Source organism: Ceratosolen solmsi, unplaced genomic scaffold (assembly GCF_000503995.2).
Source record: "Ceratosolen solmsi marchali unplaced genomic scaffold, CerSol_1.0 scaffold29, whole genome shotgun sequence".
Taxonomy (NCBI): Eukaryota; Metazoa; Arthropoda; class Insecta; order Hymenoptera; family Agaonidae; genus Ceratosolen; species Ceratosolen solmsi.
Window position 1 is genome coordinate 8,554,339 of NW_011948417.1, and position 12,500 is coordinate 8,566,838.

At 35.0% G+C, this 12,500-nt stretch overlaps 1 protein-coding gene across 3 annotated transcripts in view; it reads left to right on the plus strand.

The window, feature by feature from the left end:
* Chi (LIM domain-binding protein 2 Chi) overlaps nt 1–12,500 on the plus strand; it is a 135,592-nt gene that overhangs the window by 118,509 nt on the left and 4,583 nt on the right. For 2 of the 3 annotated variants that reach the window (XM_011496490.1, XM_011496492.1), the window contains exons 3-6: nt 4,206–4,308; nt 5,235–5,407; nt 6,233–6,436; nt 8,260–8,392. In XM_011496490.1, the coding sequence (XP_011494792.1) occupies nt 4,206–4,308; nt 5,235–5,407; nt 6,233–6,436; nt 8,260–8,392 (613 nt within the window). The remainder of the gene's footprint in view (nt 1–4,205; nt 4,309–5,234; nt 5,408–6,232; nt 6,437–8,259; nt 8,393–12,500) is intronic. The other variant, XM_011496491.1, reaches the window with a different exon arrangement.

Sequence of the window (12,500 nt, forward strand, 5' to 3'; positions counted from 1 at the left end):
AAAAGAGAAGAGCCGGTGGGTGCGCGGGGGGGGGGGGGGGGGGGGGGAAGCAGCGTCTTGTTTACCGTCCGCAAGAAGCGGGCGGTGCATCGTACTCGCGCTCTTTTTCCGTCGTGTGCGCGTGGCCGAATCTCGTGCGTGGCTCCTCGTTGGAACGCTGCCCGGCGTCATCCGGGCGAAAGTGCGCCTTGCCGAAATAATGCGTCGATAAATCCTGGCTGGAATTGATTTATAGATGGTCTAGCGGCAGCCGCGCCAGGGATGAGCGCTGATTTAAGGGAAGGCGCGAAAGCAGCAAAAAGCGTCACGACCGAAGCTCCGAGCTCGAGATAAGTTTATTATGTAACGAGCTCGAACTTCTTAGGCTTGGATAATTATCGAGCTTGCGGTATTATTGTTGATCATTGTTGATGGAACTTGTGTAAAGTCGCACTTTTTAATTGGAGCGAAATGAGTAGCTCGGCACGTTTATTTATGCGTATGGTATCGGAAGATCGTCTATTTGAAAGTGAACAAATAGCTGATATAGCTAAAGATTAATAAATATAGTAAGGAAAGTAGACCGTGTGCTGTACCTTTCTTCGCGATAATCTGCGCTCGGAGGAAGGTATCGAATTTAAACTTTGTTACACTACTACTAGTGCATTTAGTTTTAATAGGATGTTGTGTCGCGTCGGAAATGAAAAATCTTATAAGACCCGCAGATACATATAGTTAATCATTCTTCGGGACGCTTCAATATAGCCTGTATTTAAAAATGATATAAATAACGTTAAGGCATTGTAATATCTAAATTGTTATAAGGATTTTTAAGGAATTATTTAAGAAAAGAATGAAACGTTGTTAATTTTAAATTTTTATAATTTTTTTGTTTTACTTTTGTTTTATTTTATTATTATTTTTACGTCAATGGATTGTTTCTTTTTCCGGTTTTTTTTTTCTTCTTCTTTCTTTTTTTTGGTACAGCTTTGGTAAGCATTAAAAATTATTACGAGTAAAAGACGACAAAGTCACTTTAAAAAATAATATTATCATTGAGTATTCATTCATCATACTTCACTTCACTTACTTCACTCCACAGAATATAAAATGTTGCAAATTCAATATTGCACATTCATTCGTACACAATTTCCTGCATACGTATGCTTACAATGCAATTTAGCGTTTGTGTTAAATGCAGATATATAACAAAGAGCATAATAAAATACAAAATCGAAAGAATAATATATTATGAAAAACTTGGATGAGGACAACGAGTCCTTGGTGTTCAGATTCATAACTGCCGATTCGTTCGATACACATTGAACTGAATATCGAAGATCCATATTGGACTGTGAATTACAACGGCATCGAGAAGGATGGTTGCGTTCAGATAAGAAAGTAAGTCAGGAAAATGGTAGGAGAGTCGACTTTAGGCAGTAACAAATTTATATTTAAGTTTCGTGCAAATCGTGTAATGTCAGTTGCGTCATAAAAGTTAAATTTAGCGCTAAAAACTTTGCAACAGTGATTACTTAAATAATAATATACTCTTACATAGTACAGCATTGAAAAGCAATTATTATTAACTATAATGAAAATCATGCCCAACAATATTACAATATCTAAAATTTTTTATTAAAAGAATTGAGGTAAATAAAATTTGATATGAATATTTAGTTTTTACAGTCATATCTTACGTATAGAACATATGTGTTTTAAATTTTAAGTTTTTTTTGTTTTTGTTTTTTTGTTTTGTTTTAATATTGCCTTCTTTTTAATTCTGACTTTCTTTGTCAAATTAATAATACATAAATCCTTTGCATTAACGATAAATTACAATTTAATACAATGCAAATATAAGTTTCAACTATAAGAATTGGCTAGCGATATTCTTTTTACTTTATATTTTGGGAACTTTATATTTTATAAGTAGGAACTTTTACTGTTTGTTATGAAAATACTTAAATCCACTAGATTCCTTTTATGAACAATTTCACTTGTTGCCTATTAACAATATTTCATTCTAACAATGCCACGAATACTTATGTTTTACATTTAAGATATCCGACTGAGAATAACGATTTATGATCGTTATAAAAAAATAGTTAAATTATATTCTTCTATACTAATTATAATTCAGCCAAAATTTAAGAAAATTATTCATCCGAAATGTAATAATAATTGTAGAACAAAATCAAAAAAAAAAAAAAAAAAAAAGATGAAAAAAAAAGACGCTCTTGAATAGAAATATAATGTGGTAATTTTAATCCAAAATTAGGGTATGAACGAACCGTATGAATCTCAAGGATCTTCGTTTTAAACTCTACTTATTGTCTTTATTCGATAAAATTTTTAATTCGTATTGAAAGGTATCATCGTGTACCGAGAGGCAATTAAAAATAATAAAGAGCACACCCATTTCGGTTGCAATTTTTTACTAACGCATAACGCAAGTAACGGTGAGAGAAAAAAACTATCACACGGGAGAATGGGGCAAACATAAAGGGAAATTTACATAATTGAATGAAAAGGCAACTCGGGAGTAGCGGCATTGGTTTAGCGGTTGGGCGAGAGAATGAGTGCGGGGGTGCGGCGAAAAGCCCATAAATATAAATAATTTCGAGTCCAGACTGCGCCATGCGTTATTCAACGTCTCCTCGCTCAGTGTATACATATGAGCCAGTGTCTACGTACTTTTCCAGTTATCTCGTCCTTCCTCCGTACGTCCTCGACCTTCTTTTTTTCCAACCCTGCCTTTGAAGCGTTTATGCGATACCTTGAACATGCTATATTACGAATAATACAGGCACTGATATTGTACGATATATTGTCGATGCAATGTGCTAGCTTAGCTTCTGCATGAGTATGTAAGATGAAATAGCTTGTAAGGCTAAGTTATGGCGTTTTCAAAGCGGTAAATTTTCGATTCCCTCGATTCCTTTAAAATCATCAATATTTTGTTATTCTTTATACTCGTCAAAGCTAGGGGAACAAAAATATTTACATTCATAATCTTCGTCGAATCAATTTTCCCAATCCATGTGTTTGATTATCAGATGGTATTTTACACGAACGAATAAAGCAAAAGCTAAGATTTTTTTTCATGATATAGCGATTGCAATCGAATAAAGCAACGATATATTGCAAAAATTATCTTTAGATTAACGTTTTTTTTTTATTATTCTTGCTATTCTTTTACAGGCTCTTTTTCATCTTCTTTTCTACTTTTTTTCAATTTACATTTTTTAATTTGTAATTATTGTAATTATATTATAAATCTTTTATTTCAAAATATTGTATGATTGAAGTGATATTAGTATTCAAAAAAATGATATTGTACATGTTGAAGTAATATAGTTTTAAAATTTGTATCTCTTATAATTATATATACATTATGATTATTTTATACATGTGTGTGTGTGTGTGTGTGTGTGTGTGCGCGCGCGTTTGTAATTGCGATTTTATAATTATGTTCTTGATTCTTTGTCTTCATTGCGAAAATCTTATCGGATTATGTAGTTACCTGTTCCTTCTGTTCCGCGCAATTTATGGCATGCGACTTTTATGGCCTCACTTCACCACTGCCACGTGCTAAATAGAGCCAAATTTATTTAACGAGCAGTTTGTACAGATTTGGCTATTTTATTAGGAAGCTTATAAAGATGATGGCTATGTAACTTCAATGGAAGTGTTTTAAAATCAATTTGCACAAATCCTTCATAATTAATTCTTTGAATAGATGTTAACTATATTAAATAATATCGACGTGACTAAAACATTTAGTCAATTAAATAATTTAGTTTGCCAAAAAAACAAAAGAGTTAATGTAAATTATTATTTATATTACAATGGAAATAATACGATATTGGCTATATCTCTATGGAATACTAAAAGTGACATAAAATGAAACATAACATCTTTTTTTTTTTTTTTTTTTTTTGTAATTTCATTTTTAAATTTCTACCTCGGTAGTACTTACAGCTTTATGATCACGTTATCATTGTTCGTTAGGTCTAATCTATACAATACCTACGTACTAATTAACAATTGTTATGGGCTCGATATTCACTTATTTTGTTAACTTTTGTATGTCGAAGAAAGAAAGGCAAACTAAATTCGAAATAGTTTATTTATGTAATATATTTAATAATGGATAGTAGTAATTTCTTATGTATATCTCGTTAATGTAAATAAAAATTCTATTGTTTTAATTTGTGTTGCAGGAGAGCGATAACCTTTGGTGGGATGCGTTTGCGACTGAATTTTTTGAAGACGATGCATCGTTAACGCTCACATTTTGCCTAGAAGATGGACCGAAAAGATACAGTAAGTTTTAGTATTTATATTTACGTTTTTAACAATTATTGAATAGCCTCATATTTATGTTTATTTATTATTATGCAGTTTTGAAACGAATCTTTTAATTAAACAAAATTTATCCTTTATTCTTTGACGCGTAAAATATTTCTTCATTGGCCTGGCTCTTTTGATATGCTACAGAATAAATCAACACAGCAGAATGTCCAAGCACAAGCTTTACTTTCAATTACTCATTTTGTTTGCCTAAAAAAGCAAAAAAAAAAAAAAAAAAAAAAAATTAAAAAAAAAAAAAAAAAATAATACGAAAAAAAATCTTTAGGACAAAGAAATAACATTAATTTGACTTTACAATTCATCGGAATCAATTATTTTTACGATTAATTTAATAATTTAAAGAAAAAAAATGTAATAACTTCTTGTGTTAACAATAACGAATAAAAAGTTGACAAAAGTCTGAAAATTCATTTCAAACTTTTTTCAATCGACCTACATATTTCAATTGTTCAGTACGCGTAAGCAAAAATTTATTCTATGCCCTACAATTTAATAATGCATTCATTTTATCTTGCACACATGTCATCTTCGACAGTGCTGCGAAAGTGTGCAGCCACAGTATTTAGTACTTTATTAGAGTGTTTGAACATTTTTTTACAGGACTGTATAGCTCAATGATAAATTGGCATTAGCAGTCGTTGTGCTGTTTAATTGAATTTTTTACATCAACAATTTGCCCGCCATGAAAAACATTACAATTTCAATTGGCTCGCGAGTAGTCATATATGTCGCGCGGTGGTGTGTGTAATTTCTTCTGATCGGTCGTTTCTCACATTCTTATTGAAAGCCGCGACGCCAGATATCGAAGGAAGTACATAGACGCGCACATAGGTTTGCTTAGTGGAAGACTAAACAGTGAGTCTCGCTCGTTTTTTCAGCGATAGGAAGGACGTTAATACCAAGGTACTTCCGCTCGATATTCGAGGGCGGCGTGACGGAGCTTTACTACAACATGAAGCACCCAAAGGAGTCGTTTCACAATACCAGCATAACGCTTGACTGTGATCACTGCGTAATGGTCACGCATCATGGGAAACCGACATTTACGAAGGTAAGCAACTTTCCATTTCTTTTACCGCACTTTTTCAGACGCAGTAGTTAGCGCTGCCTCGGGTAAACAGGTCGAATGTTCGGGTGTGTGTGGCGGTTGTGGCCGTAGGCGAAGAGTAGGGGGGGGGTGGCTCAATGCTTCAAATTTCAACAATTCCATCACTCAATTCCATAGCTTCGGGATTTATAATGAGAAAACTCGGGAGCTCGCTAATGGCAACTAAACGGCCGTCTAAATAAATAGGTTTCGTATAATGAAACTCAACTTAACAACGTCAATTTCATATATTTAATACAAAAATATTTACCTAATTTGAGATCTTATCAGATGGATATTTAACATATTTTTGTTAGCTCTTTTCAAAATAGTCATTTTAATTATTCATTTTTAACATTTTTAACATAAAGAAATAATTATTTATTGAAAATCACGCTTCATATACCATAAGAGCCGTCTGATTTTTCTTAATTACGTCGAAATATCTCAAAGCGAGACTATTGTCGAGACTACAATATCAATAACTAGTGATATTTGTACACGTTTTTTGAAAAAATTTTTAGTATCTACTTTAGTATGATAAATAAATTCAAAAATAATAAATATGATTTTATTACGTACATTAATCACGTTTTAAAATTGATTTATAATACCTTGAAACATCGTTTAAAAATTAGCAAGCATTAAAAATTTGTTGTTTGTTTTTTTTTTTTTAAATATACTTTCGATATTTAATAAATGAAAGGAGTATCCGAGAGAGAGGGAGAGATCCGGGAGTGCGTCGAAACTACTGACTCTCTGATTGACACGATTTGGATTTATGCGCAGGTGTGTACGGAAGGTAGGCTAATACTGGAATTCACTTTTGATGACCTCATGAGGATAAAGTCGTGGCACATGGCAGTAAGGCAGCATCGGGAGCTCGTGCCGAGGGCGATAGTCTCCATGACGCAGGATCCTTCAGCACTCGAGCAGCTTACCAAAAACATCACGAGGCAGGGTATTACCAATTCCACCCTCAACTACCTTAGGGTAAGCTATTACTATTTATTGCTATTTTGGCGAGAAAGATTCGCAAGTATTTCAATGTCCATATCAATCAATTGGATGGAAATATAATTTTAAATATCTCAAAATGCAATGTTCGAAGTCATAATGAAAGATTAACGAGTGATTATTGGATGATTTTTAAATTATAAAAGTAAATGCAGTGATATTTAGAAATCGTTAATTCATTAGTTAAATTAATGTTATGTGAATGTGCCATTGAATATCCAATATAAACATTCCATTAAAAGTATATCATACGTTATATTATAAATTTTACAGTAACTGAATGTTATTAATTTTTTTTCTTTTTTTTTTTTTTTTTTTTTAGCTGATAGGTTAAATTATTTGGATGAATAACTAATTGAATTAGACGATAATTAATTATTAATAATAATAGTAAACAGAAGTATTGAAATGTGAGACCTTAATTATTACATGTCATAGTCTTTATTGACTTAAATTACAATTACCGTAAAATTAAAATAGAATTTATTTTATAATTCGCGTACTGCTAGCTCTAAAGCTACAAAATATTTACCTTAAAAAGGTATTTCATTAATAGCCTCTATCCGCAAAATCTCATCTACATTAGTATATTCTAGTTATATTTAGAATATTTAACTTACTTAATTAAATTATAAAGAATTTTTGAGTTGTAATTTTCTTTTTAATAAATACAGAATTACTATAGTAAAAGTTCATCAATCGGTAAATATTGTAAGCCTATTTTATATTAATGAAAAGATTAAAAATTCACATATTGTATGATTCGTATATTCGTGTATTCACATATGATTCGTAATAAGAAAGAGACTTTTTTTCTCGAGTACCGAGAACATTGTAAAGAAAATTAACAGACTTAACTATTTAAAGGATCATATAGTTTAAGAATAGTCTTATAGGATTTGCAATGAGATACAATGTCGATTCGAGTCATTATTTAACTTTACTTGGATTTTATTAATACTAAAAATACCAAATAGAATCGATTGATTGGCTTGAGTGCTTTTGATCAAATCCTATTGCTATAATCATATTAAGGACGTTAAAGATATATATATATATATATATATATATTAATTTCAATTTTCGATTCTATCGTTGAAATGTCTCGTGTTTTACGATTTAGTGCATCATTATTACGCATAACATAAAGTCTCAAATTTTTATGAATAATTTATTATAAATAATTCATTAATCACGAGGCAAATAATTAGCGGGACGGTAAGAGACTGTTTTGTCTCCCCCGTTTCTTATGGACGAAATAATATTAATAAACAAAAGGCCTACCGCGGAACATTTATATACAGTGAAAGGGCTGCTAGTTTAAACTTGAAATCAATGAAATAATACGCGTTTTCATTGACTAATTTAATGATACGAACTCTCGCACATCGCTTATCATCCTTATTCTTTGACTTCACAAAAATAAAAGAAAAGAAAAGAAGATGAAAAAGAGAAAAAGGCTTTACTCGTATAAAGCAATATGAAAGTCATATAATACGTACGGTGTACCGACATAAATTCAAAGGGACTATTGTCTCTCGAAAATCCCTTACTCATTCGCAGGGTGTACGCGTAGTTCACCCCGCCTAACGAGTTTCAACACATAATCGAAAGATTAAAAACTCGACGGCCTCATCGACAGTGTCATTGTAAAGCAATCGAGTACGCGGAGGCCAACGTAGCGCCAATGAATTGATCGGGATGAAAGTTAGAGGGCACGCGGACGGTTCTACCGCCATTACCTTTGAAAATCTCGAAAAACTCAAGATAAATTAACGATATCGACTTCTCTGTTCCAGTTGTGCGTCATCTTGGAGCCGATGCAGGAGCTGATGTCGAGGCACAAGGCCTATGCCCTATCGCCGCGGGACTGCCTCAAGACGACGCTGTTCCAGAAGTGGCAAAGGATGGTTGCCCCGCCGGGTAAGAGAGGTAGACGGACAGTTGCTTTACATGAGAACGACCAGCCAGTGGATCGCCAGTCAGGATGCCGGGTCTGCTACGGTTCACATGACCCGCGAGAGATATTATAGACCACCAACTTGTTATCGTTTACTTTGTTTTCCCCTTATTATTTTCTCGTTCCGTGCTTATCGGTCGGCGTTGGAGTTGGTGGCGCGGATGGAGGCTCAGAGGTTCCTTCCACATCCGTCGCTTTCCACTTTCCACTTCACTTGTCACTTTCCATTTTCGGTGGTCTTCGTTTTCGGAGCCCCCTTGGCCCCTGGCACCCCCTATCTAATTAGCGGTGTCATTTATAAAGTCGCTCGGTATTTACGGACTGACGGGCGTTATTTTGACGAGAAGGTAGTTTCTTAGCCTCTTACTTGGAGCGGCTAGAGAAAGACGTCTAGATAGACCAATGGGATCGACCAATTATATGTCGAAGATTGGCATTTAAAGGCTGAAAATTTGGTCGCTTGTAAGCCTCGATCAATTTCATGTTTAACGTTTTTACTCGGCCGAGTACCGTTTTCCTCTATGCACTCGCGTCCCTTGCACGAAAAGAGTATCATTCACTTTATTTCCGACGAAACGTTAATATTACAATCAGACTTTGTTTTATGAAACAAAGAATGTAAAAATAGGAAAAGAGATAATGGAAATAAACAGAATGGACATCAATGTTTAAATATCTGCCGCGGTTAAGTTACATTATCTCGCGTCCAATTGAAATACGAAGAAATGACAAAATTTCGCCGAGATGAAAGGAATGTCTGATGGACATTTCGCACCACGAATAAGATTCCCGTAGAAGCCGAGTATTGCAAATTTGTATATAGAAATTTTAACCAGGAAAATGTCGGTAAATTTCATTTTCAGCCGGTCGAATATGAATTTTCACCTTCTATAATTCGATTTCCATTGAATGTTTCGTAGCGTTTTGTTCCATTTGACGCGTATAAGTCGCTCGTGGCGCAAGTGCAATAAGCTGACAATTCACACGCTCCCATGACGTAGTCACGCACATTTTTGCAAAATAAAAAAAAAAACAAAACAAAAACAAAAAAAAAACAACGAAAGGGATTGAAAGAAAGAGCAAAAGAAAACGTAAAGAAATGCAGGTAACTCCAGGGTCGCGATAGATCGTAATGGATCGTAGTGCGACCTCAGTCAAAGAGACAAAATCGATCAAGGACTCGGTTACTACGAAATTCAAAATTCCGGCCTCCTTAATCAACCACGCGCAGCCTAACCGTGTATTAGTGAAAAAATATAAATAATCGGTTACGTCCCGTGGAGAGAGCTTATTGCCGATGTTACTTTCTCGCCCGCAGGATTGCCTTCCTCGGCGACGACGAGGTGCTCCCCTTGAGTGAAAAGCGTCACACTCGGCTACTCGCCGCCCCGCTCCGCAGTAGCGCGTCTTATCCGCTCGGGAATCACATGCGCGCACACCGAGCGACGCACCTTTCCGCTCTTGCCGTCTTTCCCTTTTTTTCGCATCAGTCCTCTCAGCCGTCTCTGTCTGGCCTTTCTTTCGCCGTCTGCACGCAGTCTTTGCGGTCACAGTTCCTGCGCGATTGCGCTAATCAGCTATTAAATATATAATGGTGCTTCGTTTACTAGGGCTGGAGCTCCACTGCTCCGACTTCCGAGTTATCGTTTGACTCTTTTTACATTTAATATTCTCATTTTAAGCGTTATTGTATCCTCACCAATATAGAGAAGCTCCGTATGCATTTTGTGCGTTCGGGCCCATTTGGAAGTTTCCCGCTTTTACGGCCATTGTAAACTATCGGCTACTTACGATTTTTCCCTTTGAAGAGAATTTCAGGCGGTAGAGATGCGATATGTACTCTGCTATCTCGTAATGCAAATCGCGGGCTCTTTAATTTGACAATATCGAGGCATTCTCATTTTATCAAATTCGTTATCAACTGCACCTCAAAGCGTCGACAATTAGATATGCACAAGCAAACACTTTTTCTGAACAAATGCATCCAAATTAGCAAAAACAATAGAGATTCAATGATAATAACTATATTTAATATACCGTATGCTTATTATAATTCAATTTTATGTTAAAACAGACGTTAATTTTTATTTAAATACATATTAATATTCAGGATACGACGAGTTAAAATCTAAATAATATTTCCATACAGCTTTAAGAATTCCTTACTTCTTATGTATTGTAAGTGTTTTTATTAACTTGTAAAATTATCGTAGCTAAGCTATATTATCATTTATTAATAATTATAAAGTTTCGAAGCAATATTGAGTTAAATTCATACGCGAATTTATAGTATGCCCGAAAGTTTCGGGAGTACGCGCAACGCGAAAGAAAAGTACAAAACAATTACGCGTGATTCCAATCGACCCACATTCTCTCTCTATCTCTCTCTATCTATCTATCTATCTATCTATCTATCTATCTATCTATCTATCTATCTATCGATCTATCTATCTATCTATCTATCTATCTATCTATCTATCTATCTATCTATCTATCTATCTCTGCCCGTCTTTGCCTCTCCCGTCCACCCTTTTATCACTCTTTCAGAAGTTCATTTCTTTTACTTGGCCGACCGAGGAACCGGTGACGCAAAGAGGTCGACGACTAAAAAGCTTAAAAAGAGCCGGGAGGAGTCTCGGGCTTCCTCCACCTCCACCTCCACCTTCGCCTCCGCCTTCACCTCCTCCTTCAGATCGCCTCTCCTTGCCTTCTCTCTTCTTACCTCCCTCCCTCCCTTTAACCTGCCACTCCACCGTATCTTTCCGCCCCGCCCAAGCTAAAAAGCGCAAAAAAACGGCCGCGGGTGCCGAAGAGGCAACGGCTCTTTCGCACTCGAGTTGGTACCTACGAGCGTATTTCCTTTGCAAGGTCGACGGAGCCTTGAGAGCAAGCGTGCGCGACATTGCGCAACAACGCGACTCCTGTGTCCTATATACCTGCGCACGTCTCACTCATTGGCCTGTGAGCTGTGTCATCGCGGGGAGGGGGAGGGGGAGGGGGGTGTGTGGCTCGTTCGGCTTATTTGGAATGCATTTGGAATGCATTTGGATCTGATGAAGGGGACTTTTTTTTTTCTTTTCATAAGACGATGACTTTCTATCGTTGCCATTGCTCCATTTTTCCTTTTCACAATTCAAGACTTGTTCAGAATTTTTTTTCTCCATGTTCTTTGAGGAAATTCTCCTACTCGCTGTTGCCGATAACATCGCAATTATATTTGCTTTGCATTAATTCGTAACGTTATAATCCAGAGTACTCGTTATTACTCTCAACTTTTGTTTTTTAAATTTTAAGATAGAACATCGTAGTTGTAAATGCAGCAAAAAAAAAAAAATTGTTGACAAACTGTAACTTGTAAATAAATGATCGATATCGATGTATAGTTTTGAAAAATAATCGGAGATCAATTATTGTACTACTGTTGGTTAACGGAGAATATTTGCCAATAACGACGAGTTTTGTGTAATTCTTGATGTGATTTATTATCTTGAAGTATTATTCCTCACTCCTGCTTTTTTGCATTTGCTGTTTTCGCAAATTCGAAGATCTCGTACTTGGTTGCTTGGAGGATAAAGTTTATGTTTGTTATTATTATTGTTTATGTTTTTGCATTTGCTTTGTATTTGTTTTTGTTTTTGTTTTTGTTTCTGTTTTTCTTTTGTTTTAATGGAAGCGGAAACGAAATTACTCTGACGATGACAGTGACACCTTGCAATGAAGTAAATCGAGTACCATATGTAATCAGCCATATGCATGCGTTGCCTGTATATCAAAATTTTTATAATGTACATACGTAAGAGACCTTTGATACTGAGAAAGGTCCACAGCTGGGTAGTTTTTATTAGCTGAGCTTATATCGATAGCCATGCCTATTGCTCTTCTCTCATTTTTATCAATCCTTGAACGATAAGTGCCGTATAATTTTTTTCTTTTCTTTTTTTACTTTTTATTTTATTTTATTTTTGTCTTTCCTTAATGATTATGCACCCATCACGACCTCACTAATCAAATACTTGTTTTTTCATATTATAATGCGCAGTAGTAAGGACTTTTAGCAAAATCTATTATACAGTTCTTGTC